Source organism: Ailuropoda melanoleuca, chromosome 12 (genome assembly GCF_002007445.2).
Source record: "Ailuropoda melanoleuca isolate Jingjing chromosome 12, ASM200744v2, whole genome shotgun sequence".
Classification (NCBI taxonomy): Eukaryota; Metazoa; Chordata; class Mammalia; order Carnivora; family Ursidae; genus Ailuropoda; species Ailuropoda melanoleuca.
In genome coordinates this window covers 63,125,080-63,139,589 of record NC_048229.1, presented here as the reverse complement: position 1 = coordinate 63,139,589, position 14,510 = coordinate 63,125,080, and the positions used below count along the sequence as shown (strand labels likewise).

Genomic DNA, 14,510 nt, shown 5'->3' with positions numbered 1-14,510 from the left:
TAATAACCTAATATAAAAAAATGGACAAAGGATTTGAATGGACACTTCACCACAGATATACAAATGGCAAATAAGCACATAAAACAAGCTCAGCACCATAACTCGCTAGGGAGATGCAAATTAAAACCAAAGAATACCACTATCGACTCATTAAAGTGGCAAAATGAAAAAGACTGATGGCGCAAAGTGTTGGTAAAGATGTAAAGTGACTGAAACTCTCATATACAGCTAATGGGAATTCAAAATTATACAACCACTTTGGAGAACAGTTTGGCAACTTCTTAAAAAGTTACCCTAATGAGATAACCCAGCAATCTAAGTCCTATGTATCTACCCAAGAGAAATGAAAACATATGTCCACATAGAAGACTTGTATGTAATGTTTAAAGCAGCATTATTTTAATAGCCAAAAAAAGGGTAAATAACCCTGATGGCTAACAACTGGTAAATGGATAAACAAAATATAGCATATCCACACAATGGAATACCACTCAATAATAAAAAGAAACGGTCTATTATACACACAACATGGATGTATTTCAAAAGCACGTTGCTAAGTGACAGCTAGACACACAAGTCTATACACTGCATGACTGTTTATATGAAATTCTAGAAAAGACAAAACTATAGTAATAGAAAGCAGATCAGTGGTTACCTGGACCAGGGAGTGAGAGGACTGACTGCAAAGGGGCATGGGAAAACCTTCTGAGGTTATGGAAATGTGCTACATCTTGATTGTGGTGGTTACACCACTGACTGACTATATATATAGTTATATATATATATATATATATATATATATATATATAGTTATATGTAATATATGCGGTTATATAAACTATATGGATTATATATATTATATATATGATATGTATATTTTAAGATTTATTTATTTGAGAGAGAGAGAGATTGCGCATGCGCACTGAAGCACAGGGGGGCTGCAGAGGGAGAAGGAGAGAGTCTTAAGCAGACTCCATGCTGAGCATGGAGCCTGATGCGGGACTCAATCTCACGACCCTGAGATCAGGAAGCCGAAACCAAGTCGGGTGCTTAACTGACTGCACTACCCAGGGGTGTGTGTGTGTGTGTGTGTGTGTGTGTGTGTGTGTGTATAAAAACATAAATATATACATACCTCAATACCAACTGAAAAAATCAATTATGAGGGAAAATGGGAAGCAGTGAAATTAGGATATAACAGTCCTATCCCAAAATTATAGTTGATATAACATTTCAGCAGTCTTTATCCTTGAAGTGTTTGAATTAAGCACTAAAACATTAAAAAATACTGGGGTAAGAAGCAGAAGAAAGGAGGGGAAGAATTCAGGAGGTTCCTTTCGGACATATTATTTCTGTCTTCTTTAATCTGGAATATATAATTCAGATAAGGCCAAGGCTAAAATTTTACCTTTATGCTAAAAGGTAAATCCAGGCAAATAATACAATTTAAGAGAAGGGACAAAGAGAACACAATCTTCAAATACTTTGGAGGTATATTTACATATATGCAAATTAATATAACTCTAACTGGAAAGTACTAATTTTTTAAACTATCTTGTTTATACATGAAGTCAGTCAACTCTCCCTCTTGGATTTAAAAAATATTGAAATAAAACCTTTTCTTTAAAAATATAAGGGTAAGGCTGCCAGTTCTAAACTTTATAATTCAGTTATTAAAATATTATAGTAGGGGTGCCTGGGTGGCTCAGTCGGTTAAGCATCTGCCGTCAGCTCAGGTCATGATCCCAGGGTCCTGGGATTGAGATCCACATCAGGCTCCCTGCTCAGCAGGGAGTCTGATTCTCCCTCTACCCCTCCACCCTGCTTGTGATCTCTCTCTCTCAAATAAATAAACAAAATCTTTTTTAAAAAAGAAAATATTATAGTATACTTAAAGTATATTTTAGAAAACCAGACAAACCAAGAGTAGACTCTTTTTTTTTTTTTTTTAAAGATTTTATTTATTTAACAGAGACAGCCAGCAAGAGAGGGGAACACAAGCAGGGGGAGTGGGAGAGGAAGAAGCAGGCTCCTAGCAGAGGAGCCTGATGTGGGGCTTGATCCCAGAGCGCTGGGATCACGCCCTGAGCCGAAGGCAGACGCTTAACGACTGCGCCACCCAGGCGCCCCCAAGAGTAGACTCTTAACTATAGAGAATTGATGGTTATCAGAGAGGAAGGGGGCAAGGGAATGGGTAAAACAGATGAAGGGGATTAAAAGGTATACTTCTCATGATGAAAAAAATAAATAAAATAATATAAATAAAAGTCTGTTTTAAAACAATCAAACAAACAAAAAACAGATTACTTATTCCAATGCACTAAATTGCCAATAACTAAATGCTGGAAAATATACTTCATATTTTAGTTGAATAGAAATATTTATTAAAATCTAGATCTGACAAACTAGTTGTAAAGTTGTCTCAATTTCTTGGGGAAAATCACATTCCAAAGCTTTACCACAGCTATCTTTTATTTGGAGTGACTGGGCTGTCTGAGAAGGAACTGGTTGAGCTTGAATAGGGATTTCTCAAAGCTAACATCAAGGAGTCCTCTAAACCCTGCCAAATTGTGGATGGTATATAAACAGACAAAATATTTATTTTGGGACAAAGATCCTGCAGGCAAGTAAGCAAAATGCTCCAGAAGCAGCGGAATCACAGACCTTTGGAAAAACCATTTAAAACAAGAGTCTGGGGCGCCTGGGTGGCGCAGTCGTTAAGCGTCTGCCTTAGGCTCAGGGCGTGATCCCAGCGTTCTGGGATCGAGCCCCACATCAGGCTCTTCCGCTGGGAGCCTGCTTCTTCCTCTCCCACTCCCCCTGCTTGTGTTCCCTCTCTCGCTGGCTGTCTCTGTCAAATAAATAAATAAAATCTTTTTAAAAAAAAAAAGTAAAAAAAACAAGAGTCTGTCCTCATTCATTAAATCAAATGCTGTTAAATTCTGCTTTACTTATGCAAATGAATGATAAAAGATTTCGGTTTTGGGGCGGCTGGGTGGCTCAGTCGTTAAGCGTCTGCCTTTGGCTCAGGGCGTGATCCCAGAATCCTGGGATCGAGCCCCACATCAGGATCCTCTGCTGGGAGCCTGCTTCTTCCTCTCCCACTCCCCCTGTTTGTGTTCCCTCTCTCGCTGGCTGTCTCTGTCAAATAAATAAATAAAATCTTAAAAAAAAAAAAAAGATTTTGGTTTTAAGTACAAAAGTTCAGAGAAGGAAAAAAAAACCCCAAAATTTCCTAAAAGCATCTGCTCTAATAACATATACTTCATAACTACTTCTTAATGTCTGCTAGTAATGTTATTTGACCATCAATTAAAATCAGAAGTTATAAACAGAAATGCAACAACTGTTAAAAAAAAGTTTAACCTCTCTTTCTCTGGGGCCAATGAAGTAACACTAGATAGTATATTCAATTTCTATAGAAAAAATGATCAATAGTAGCACTGTAAAGTTCATTTTTTCAGTTTATAAAATATTTTTCATACCCTTTTTCTTTATACTCAAAAACTAGGATCATGCAGTAATCATATACAATAATTAATTTGAAACCCTAACCCAGGCTTTATAAAACACAGAATGCATGCAAAAACCATTAATCTGACCATTCAAGACTAATAACTTACGGTGAACCATAATGATTTGCATTTGTTTGAAATAAAAAGTAATTGGAAATGGGTCCTAAGAGGAAAGATCAAAGGAATTGGAAGTTGCTGGGCCTACAAAAATTTAACTAAGAATGACTTAAATTCTGAATGGTTCCTTTCCTTGTCTTCTGAAAGCGAAATGAGAGAAAAGCAGCTTAGATTCAGGAAGAATTAGGAACATTTTGGCTGTCAGGGTTTATATTACACCAGGATGGACCACTTGGGAAAGATGTGGTGTTCCAACACTGTACAGCTACAAGTGAAGCTGACCTAAGGCACACCATAGCATTAAAACTCCATAATTAAGTTACCTATAATTTCACCCTACAAAACCATCAAACAGCCTAATTCTGGACAGGGTATAACAATATAAAAGGCATTTTCACATATTCTAGTACTTCACTGAATCCTCACATGAGGTATAGGAGTAGGACAGACATTCTGATTCCCATTTCCAGGTTAAAAAAAAAAAAAAAAAGCTATGACTGTCTTTTGACAGACAGCTCTTTCTACTACATTGTATTGTTTTAAACCTCTTCTAAAAACAAATCGTTGTTAAGGGCCAATGCAATCAGCTCACTAAACACCTGGGTGCAAAAGTTTCAAATATATTTGAAATACGGTATAAACTTGTGTGCTCTGATTTGATCTTACATAAAATACCTACTTATGGTCAGTTTTCCATTAACAGGCCTTCTTTATTGAAGACCTCTGGTTTGAAAATATTCCTATAAACACAAAGGCAGAAAGAATGAATAAAAGGACTGATTTCACTGAGCCCATTTTCGTAGATCATAAAACAGTATTTCAAATCAAAGAGAATATGCAGGTTCTGTCTCCTATCAGCATTCTAGTATTTTCAGAATTCACTAAATTCAAGTGAATATTGCGGTAGTCAGCCTCCAAGATAGCCTCAATGATTCCAGCCTCCTGGTATTCACACCCATGTGTGTGAATAAATACTCCTCCTCCCCTGTCAAATGTGGGCTAGACTTAGTGACTCTCTTCTAATGAACAGAATAAGACACAAGTGATTGGAGAATAGGTCATAAAAAGCATGGTGACTTCATTCTTTTTTTCTCTACTGTGGAGAGGCACACATGACTAGCAAGTGAAGCCACCTACCAATAGTCACGTGAGTGAGCTTGGAAGTGAATTCTTCAGCTCCAGTCAAGTCTTCAGAGACTGCACAGTCCCAGCCCTGAGCCAGAACCATCCAGCCAAACCACTCCCAGACTCCTGTAAAAGGGCACAAGGGAACTTTTGGCAGTGACTGAAACACTATCTTGATTGTGGGTAGTGTTTATATGGGTGTGTATAAATTTGTTAAAACTAAAATTTATACAATTAAAATGGGTGCATTCTACTATATGTAAAGTATACTTCAATAAAGTTGATTCTTTTTAACAGGCCACTGAACCCTTGGGGTAAACAGACGAAGGATCACTTATGAGAAAGCAGTGCCCTAGCTTAAGAAGTTAAGGGGTGGGCGGTAAGAAAACAGAAGTGCATTAACAAGCCACCACCACAAACACACATGTCCTAAACTGCTCCTCAAAACTGCTCCACCCACAGTCTTTCCTATCTCAGATGACAGCAATCCCATACTCCCAGTTGCTCTTGCCAAAAACGCTGGAGTCGTTCTTGACTCTCACACCCCACATCCAATCCATAAGCAAATCCTGTTGGCTCTATCTCAAAATATATTAAGACTATGATCACTTCTCACCACCTCCACTGCTACTACCCTAGCCTCTCGCCAAGATCACAGCAACAGCCAAACTGGTCTCCCTACTTCACTCTTGCCCCCCTACAGCCTATTATTAACCCAGCAGCTAGAGTGATCCTTTCAAAACCCAAGGCAGATCATATTGTTCATCTGCTCAAAAACCTGAAACTACTCCCCATTTCACTCAGAATAAAAATCCATGTGGTTGCAAGGTCACATAAACTGGCTGCTTGTTATCTCCCTGATCTCATCTCCTGTTACCCTCCTCCTTGCTCAGTCTACTCCAGGCACCCTGGACTGCTCGCTGCTTATCAAACACAGGGAACATGCCCCCACTCTAGGAACTTCACAGTGACTATCTTCTCTGTCTTTCCCCCTATACCTACATGGCTCATCATTCCCTGACCTCCTTCAGGTCTCTGTTCAAACATGACCTTCTTCACCCAGATCAACCTATTTAGAATTGCAAACATTTCCGGTCCTTGATCATCCTTACTCCATTCAACTTTTCCTTTTTTTCCAGAGCACCTACCACTTTGTAAAATACTACATAACTTATTTATTATGAATATCGTCTATCCTCCGCTCCTTCCATAAAACAATCTCTAGGGGAGGATCTTTGTTTTGTTCACTGATGCATCTCAAGTGCCTAGGACAATGCTCCATATATACAACAGGTGTTCAACAAGAACCTTCTGAATGAATGAATTTTTGAGCAACTGTTTCAGGTACTGGGCTAAGCACTTTACATACAGTTTCATTTACTCACTAGGGAGACCCTGGGAAGTATGCATTAACCTCATGTTCTAACTGAGGACCATAAGTCAAATAACTTGCACAAAGTTATATAGTAGTAAATGAAACCAGGACTTAATTATGCCTAACTCCAAAGCCTTAACCTAGTTTCTTTAAAGTTGGGTGTGAATGGAGAAGAGAACTAAGTTGCTTCAGAAAGTAACTAGGTTGAGAGTACGTGGAAGAAAAGATGCTGATCTGCAATACAAATTTGATAAGAAGCAGAGGCAAACAATTAACATTTGGGGAAATCCCTTCAATTTTTCTTTGCTTCTAGTCCTAGTCCTGTAGAGACAGAAATACAAGCTAATGACTATCAGGAAGAGACCATAAAAAAGGAGTAAGAAAAATAAGACACCCCATAGCCTGAGCTCCATGATTGAGAAAACGTGGGTCAGTACCTATTATCTAAATTCACTGGTATCCTTTATCCCACTGGAAAAGAGCAATACACTAGCAGTTTTCTATTTGTTTTTGTTTTTTGTACCTTAACATGTTTCTTTTCTTCTGGATCCTACTGGTATAGTACAGGTGTTGAAAAGTATATTTAAGAAGTACACAATCTACAAACATTTACAGATTTAAATCTGAGGGAAAGATACTGAGTTTGCCACCGTTACTATTCTTGGAACACAGCCACACTCATTTGTTTACATATTGTCTACGGCTCCTTTTCCAGTGTAACAGCAGACTTGAGCAGCTGCAACACAGACCACATGCCTGCAAAACTAAAAATATTTGATATACGCCCTTTTACAGAAAAAGAACTTCTAAAACAAATGTTAATAAAATGTAAATTTCCCAATAACTTACATAAGTTCTATCAATTTTCCAGTTGTATTTGAAAACGCATCCTCTAACCACTAAAATAAGTCATACAACATTTTGGTATTGTTGGTCATGTAACTAAAAACAAGTCAATGGCTTAAGTCCAAGAATAATGTGGTCTTTGATCTGGTAAACAGTTATCATTAAGTTAATTTAAGCAAACATACTTTCTAGTAGAGTTAACACCCATTTATTAAGTTATTAAATACTGCAAGACTTGGGTAACACTGAGATGTCCATTTTGAAGCGTTAAAATAGTTTAGCATTACAGTTGGGGAAATAACTTTTTTTGGCTTATGTCTGTAGTGTCTGAGCCACCATGTTAAATAAACGTTAAATGTTTTGAACAAGGAAAAAAATAATTTCTTCATTGACTTACACACACATGCACAAAACAGACCAAAAAAGCATAATCTTACAATGACTTCCCAACTTCTTCCTTATATATAAGAATTATCAAATAGTAAAACTTGGAAAATTTGCTTTTAATCTTCCAAGCAAGCAAGCTAATGCACAGAAAAGCAAATCACTTATTACTCATCTTAAAAATTCTGTAATCTATTTTCCCTCTCCCTCTCCAAAGATTAGTTGGTTTGTCACCCACGAAAGATCAAACCCAGGGGTGCCTGGGTGGCTGAGTCAGTTAAGGCATCTGACTCTTGGGTTTGGCTCAGGTCATGATCTCAGGGTTGTAAGATCCAAGCCCTGGGCTGGGCTCTTGCTCAGAGGGTCAGTGGGGAGTCTACTTGAGATTATTTTCCCCCTCCCTCTCTCTAAAATAAATAAATAAATCTTTAAAAAAACAACACAACCCACCCTACTTCATAAAATTTAAACAAAAACTCTTCATTGTATATATACAAAACCAGGAATCATTTTCCTAAAACAGGCTAATACAAAAATCTTTGTATTATATATGTATGATGTTTTGCAAATAAAGTGACAGGTTATGCTATTCATGATGATACTTAGAAGAGTAAGTGAGCAAGTTGATAAAAACAGGTATAGAAACAAAGGAAACAGGAGAAATACTGAGCATAAAATGAGGCCAAAAAATATTTTTCTTTAAATATTTTATTTCAGTAAGAGTCAACTTCTACATTAAAAGATGAACCAATTCAAGATACTATTCACTAAAATTTCACCAAAATAATGTAACACATTTAAGTTAGAGTTTAATAGAGCTCTCAGCTTAAACATTTCATATCTTCAACCTAAAGTTTCAACATAAAAATTTTAAAGCATCAACTTGTTTTCCCAGCTTTTCCTCAAAATAAAAAATAAAATTATTTCCAAGTTAAAGTTTACACACTGTTTTTCAATCAAAATTAAATTTGCAGTATTAACAGAAGTAGAAAGTTACCCATGAGCTATTTCTAAGTATTATTAAATTTTATGCCTACAGAGCCTTTTCCCCATTTTTCTCTTAATTTTATTTTTTTACAGCACCGTAGTCACTTAGGTTAGTAAAACAAAAAATATCCTGTCAATACTTTTTAAAGGAATTAAGTTTTAAATGTTATATATAAAAAAGCACACTTCCCTCTTTAAGGGCTAGAAGTTTCTATGATGAATATTATATACATGAAATTAGTAATGGAATGATATAAAAAAATTTGACAGTGATTTAAAAAATTGTATTACACTCTTATAATATGAAAACAAATCTGACCATATGCATGTATGATCACACCTGTGATCTCTTCATTAAACTGTAAATCTTCCGATAATCTCTAATAAAACAATCCATAGTATTTGAAATTGCAAAGAAATGTTTCCTACCTTGCCTGCTTCTCTTTCTAAGTCGACATACTCCCGGCTAGGTGTCTGTCGTTGTTCTCCCTGCCAGCTGGCCGGAAAAAACTGGAGAGACAGATTGGTTCCTGTGGCCACAAAAGCCTTTTAGAAAAATCAATAGAAACAGGATCAGGAGCAGGACATTACATAAATTATGCAGGCAGTCATTTATTTTTACATCAGTTTCTGTCTTAAGACGGGCAGCACCGAGAATACTTAAAAGTAAAAAACACGCACTCATCATTTTTCTTAAGTATTAAGTTACAAACATCTGATTCCATTTTGAGGACATTTGCCATTGGCTGCTTAAATATAAAATCAGACATGGAATCAATACTTTCTTTCAGGTCATTTTTTGCTGACGTTAGGATCTTGCACTGCTAATGTCTAACCAGAAGCCATCATCCCTGAATTTAAAAACTTCTATTTTTAAATGTGAAAATCACTGAAGATCTAAACATTTTGAATTTTAAAGCATACCACAATTTCAAGCTCTGTAAATGAGACATTTTAATTTCTTGTGATTTCCCTCGATTTCCCTCACTTAATGAAATACTATGTTCTAAAGCCCATGTTAAAAATGCACAGGACTGTCTCTTCCGATAAATGATACATTAGCATGTGATGTGACAGTACTTCTCATCTCTCTAAAACCTTAGGTGATTTAAAAAATATGCATTTTCTGAAATTTAACGTTAGGAGAACTGGATCTGACCATACAAAAGAGTATTCATCTAGTATTTATAATAAGATTTGGATGCATGGTTCAACAGACAGAACAATCTAAAACCATTTCGATAAAGTAGTCTGTGTAGCCCCTCAGCAATTTAACTATATTTCCTCCAAGTAAAAAGTGGAAATAGCATTGTCCCTCTTCCCAAGGGAAATTCAGAAAGAAATAAATAAGTAAAAAGCATTTTGGGAAAAAAAGATTTTTTTCATCATCTAAACGTAAACTCTTCTTTGTTGAAATGAGAGAAGGTTTTGGTTTGTTTTATTTTGCTAATTAAATTTCCACAACATACTTTGTTTCCAACCAAAGAGTCCTAATCTGAAAGCAAGCGGTTCACATTTTGGGCAATTTGTTTAAATTCATCAGCTGATTCAGCTATCCACTAGTACCCCCTGATAATTAATAGCTTAGATTCCTTAGAGATAAGAATTTATTCTTCTTATTTCTATTATTGGTACTGCAGGTACAACTGTTAACCTAACTGCTAAATCTCTATAGAAATCTTTGATGGCATTTACCTAATCAACTGGGATACTCTTTCTTGTGGTATTTTATATGAATAGAGACCCAACAAACGTCAATATTTCAACATTAACCCTTAAAAAAAGCATTCCCCATTCATACCAAGTTTAAAAGACAATCAAGTGGAGTGAAATGAACAAACAATAGTTCAAATGAAAACAGACTCTAGAAGGCACACTGCCTAGGCTGTATGAAAAAGCAAGTTACTTAGCTGTACCTCAGTTTCTCCACTAATTAAAATTTGTAAAATGCTTATAATAGTACCAGGTAAATGCCATTTAAGTATTTGCTAAATAAGAGAAATAGTTTTGAGCTGGGTAAGAGAACTAACTTTTTCAGCCTCAGATAATAAATTCTCACCATGGAGTGGTGGCAGATAAGAGATTCAGCCCATGAATGAATGCCTCGTGTCAAAATCCCCAAGGCATGTTTCTTTAGTATTCACCAGTAACAAATCCTTCCACCCCCAGTGTACCCCAAATCAGCTCTGTGCTAAGTAAAAAGTCTACAGATCTTATTACCTCACCTCCTGTCTGAAGACCAACCTCAGAAGAGATTTCCTGCTTCATCACTTCACACCCATTATCTCAAGATCCCTCTCTCTGAGAGAGGAAAAGTGGTAAGAACAGATCATTCTACAACAGCATTTCACAAATTTATTTGACCACAGACCTCTTTTTTTTAATGGAATATCTACACACATAACAATTGGGAAAATTCTGTTCAAAAACATAAAAATGCTACACTGGTATCACTGTCTATATGTAAGATTTCCAGATTGTCCCCATGATTATTCTACAGGTTTCACAAAATGTAAAATAACACACCTATGCCAATCCAACATACCTTTACCCTTCCATCTTCAGGATTAAAAATATAGTTTTCACTGCTGTCAAGTCGTCCCCATACCTGAATTCTTTTCTTTAATTTACCCTTAGTGTTGAAGACTTCTCTAACACTCCTACCACATAAGAACATACATGAGGAATAAAACAGACCAAATAGATTCTACCCCTTACCCTTAATCACTTTTATTCATGCTATGATAAGGAGTCTGGATAAGTTTTATAGTTATGATCACATCTATCTAATACAAAATAAATGCATTAACCTCACTGATACACTAAGGAGATGTTCAAAATTAAAAGAATAAAAAGAGGGGGAGAAGGTCGATAATAGTTTTGGTAACTATGCACATTTTTACTGTATAAAGCCGCTATCAAAACAGAGGAAAAATGTCTTCTCCACACCTATTTTCCACAACTGAGTAAATAAAAGCCACAGCCTGTTCCTAACTAAAAAGATAAATTTTAGGCATTATATTAAGCAACCTCTAAATTAAATTAATCAAGTACCTATGATACAAAAGGCATTATTCAGAGTACCTGTTTAGAGAGGAGTATATTAATGTATATACCACAAAGTTAATGTGGTCTTCACCCTCTAGGAGCTAGGGATCCTGTAATTTAAATATGAAGAATACTGAATTAAGAGGGGGTGCCTAGAAAAAGGAGGAAATGTGAAATTCCTTCCCAAATACAAATAGTTACATTATTCAACAAACTAAGACACGTATGCTATATTAAGTGCAAATCTTACACAGAATTCAATCTAACCCTCCTTTAACTTTTAATGCTTGTCAGATATTAGGAACTTATTAAAATCTGTAGGATCAGATATCTGGAAGACAGGAAGGCCTAGAATGTCTGTCTGATTCATCCCTGGAAAGAAACTTATAAATACAAGCAACCTATAATACTGCTATAATATTACAGTAATATTATAATATAGCAATTCAGATCTACTGTGGGTTAAATTATACTCCCAATTCATAATTATATGCAGTAAAGTCCCTGATGTGACAGAGAACAGCCTAATAGCTTACACTTCATTAGGTTTCAAAAAAAAACCCCTCAGCTCTAAAAAATCATGAAGTACTTTGTACCTCATGTTTCACACTTACATCAATTAACTCCAGGAAATCTACTGGTTAGGTATACCATCCACCTTTTTCAAAAGGAAACCCAGACAAAGGATGATATAATCATTGGATCAACTAATGAATGATTCTCCTACCACTCGGGCCAAAACCGAAAGTATGTGTCTTAGACATTTTAATCATGTAACTAATATAACTACTCAAGAACTTGGAAGTGGGCTAAAAGCTGGAGATTTTCTTTCATTACGTGCACTAATGACCAAATATTCTAGAGCTCCTAATAAATTTAGCCAGGATCTTCATATTATCTGTAATACAATTCCAAGTCTTCATTTTAGATAGCAAAATATTCTTAAAAATAAACTTGATTTAGGTGATAAAAAGGGAGAATTTTATAGTATCTGAACTGTTTCTCAATAAAATATATTCTCCATAAAGGAGGTGGGAAAAGTAAATGTTCCAATATGTCCTCCTATTGTTAACCCAAACTCAAACTCCACCATAGCTTCAAGACCCTGACAACGCAATGGGTCCAGCTCAGAGAAGATAACTAGATTCCATTATACAGTAGTACTTCAACTTCTTTTTTCTTTTTTTTAGTTAATAAGATCTCTTTTCTTTAGCTTCATCCTACTTACTCTTTGGCCTTTTCATTCCCTCCTCGTTAGCACCTCCAAAAGGACAAACGAAAAAGGAGGTAAGACACTTGAATCCACCCCCCGCCCCCGCCAAGGTAGGTTTGGTGAAGGCGAAGCACCAAATCTACCACCTGTAACAGGGCCTCAAGATCAACTGTGGGTTTCGCAAATCCATACAATTCTTTAGAAACAGCAGCACTTAAACGGGATACGTTTTTGAGGTTTGAAAAAAGACGATAATGGTTTCTTTCTGATTCTCCTGAGCCTTAATATTCTAAGAAAATAAGATGGCTCATTCTTTAGGGCTTGGTTTTCTCTATTAGGACCACAGATAACTGGTATAAAGATTCTCGGTTATACTGGCAGTGAAACAGCTTCACATACAGATTTACCAACAAACCTGGCGTCCTGAGAAACCAACTCTCGCCCAGGAATCAGATCCTTGAACGAAGCCCAATTCTTTTTCCAAAAGGGTGTTTTCTCCCTTACAAATACCCCAACCCCTTCATCAGTGACACAGCCTGTACAATGACTTCTCCTTGTTTAGTTGGGCTCCGGTGTGAGTTCCACTCGCGGCAAACTGTTTGCCGAGTCGCGTCTGGGAATCATAACCGGCCCGCAGAGGGCCACAGAGAAGCGTCTCCCCGCTAGGACGCGGCCCGCCAGTGTCTGGTTTCGCATTTTGAATCCCGAGTAGGAAGTGAGACGGCGCCCGCTCAGTTCCGGGAGTCGCGGCGTCCGCGGCGCCGTCCGGAACCGGCCTGGGCCGCGGCGGTCCCCGTGCAACAAGTGACCCGCGCGCGCCTCGGTCCCCGCGCCCCGGGCCCCCAGCACCCCTGCCCCGCCGACTTACGATTTCCGAGCGGCCGTCGCGGCAGGCGTTCTGGAAGCGCGCCTGGCGCTCCTCGTGGGGCCGGTCCCTGAAGCCTGTGTACTTAATCTGCAAGGCAGAGACGGCCCGAAATCAGGAGCCAAATCCGCGACGCCGCCTGCGCGCCCGCCCGCCCCGCGCGGCGCAGATAAGGGCAAGCACAGTCTGTGGGCAGGCGGCTGCCCGGGCGAGATTGCCGCTCCGCCGGGCTGCCCGGGGCCGCGCCGCCCAAACTTTTCTCCGCCCGGGCCCACTCGGGGCGCGCCGCGGCCTCCGCGCCTCCCGCCTGCCTCACCTCGCATTCGCGGCTCAGCTTCCTGAAGAACTCCTCATTCTCGAACTTGCTTCTCTGGTCGGGCACGACGCGCGGCATCTTCCCGCCCTGAGGCCGCGCCGGCCGGCCGGGCTCCGGGCTTGCGCGGCACCCGCTGGCCGGCTTAGCGCTGACCGACTGACCGCCCACCCGCGGCGCCCTGTCTCTGGCTTCCCTTTGTTTCAGGCGCCCGCCCGCGTGGGCTCCCGCTCCCAAGAGTCTGAGGTGCCGCCGCCTGCTCGAACCCAGCCCACGCCGCCGCCGCCTCAGCCGTTGCCTACCGCCCGCGCGAAACCAGCACTCGCCGCCCCCGGCCGCCGCCGCCGCCGCCGCCACTTCCTTTCACCGCCCACCTCGCAAGCCCGCCCGTCCGCCCCGCCCCGGTCCGCCCCACCCCTCCTCCTCGCGCGCCCGCCCGCCCCAAACTCCGGCAAACAAAACGCACCATTCACAACTCTGCGACCCGCGCCGCGCATGCGCCGCCCGGCCGCTTGCGGGGCGGCTGGGCTACCGCGAACCAAAGCTCCTCCCGCGACCCGGCCCTCTTTCCCTTGTGGGCCGGCGGGCTGCTCTGTGTAGAACCGCTCTGCGGGCATTTGCCCGGACCTTGGAGACGGGGAGCGGCCCGCGCGGGTTCTTTCTGTCGGCTATATGGAACTTTGGAACTCCTCAGCTGCTCGGAGTGACCCCAAATTGTCACC

At 39.5% G+C, this 14,510-nt stretch overlaps 1 protein-coding gene across 2 annotated transcripts in view; it reads right to left on the bottom strand.

The window, feature by feature from the left end:
* Positions 1–14,158, bottom strand: part of CBFB (core-binding factor subunit beta) — a 54,460-nt gene extending 40,302 nt beyond the window's left edge. For both annotated transcript variants that reach the window (XM_034672825.1, XM_034672824.1), the window contains exons 1-3: positions 13,792–14,158; positions 13,479–13,565; positions 8,779–8,895 (exon numbers count right to left, since the gene is read on the bottom strand). In XM_034672825.1, coding sequence (XP_034528716.1) covers positions 8,779–8,895; positions 13,479–13,565; positions 13,792–13,869 — 282 coding nt within the window. In that variant the 5' untranslated portion in view covers positions 13,870–14,158. The remainder of the gene's footprint in view (positions 1–8,778; positions 8,896–13,478; positions 13,566–13,791) is intronic.
* Positions 14,159–14,510: the final 352 nt, after the last annotated feature.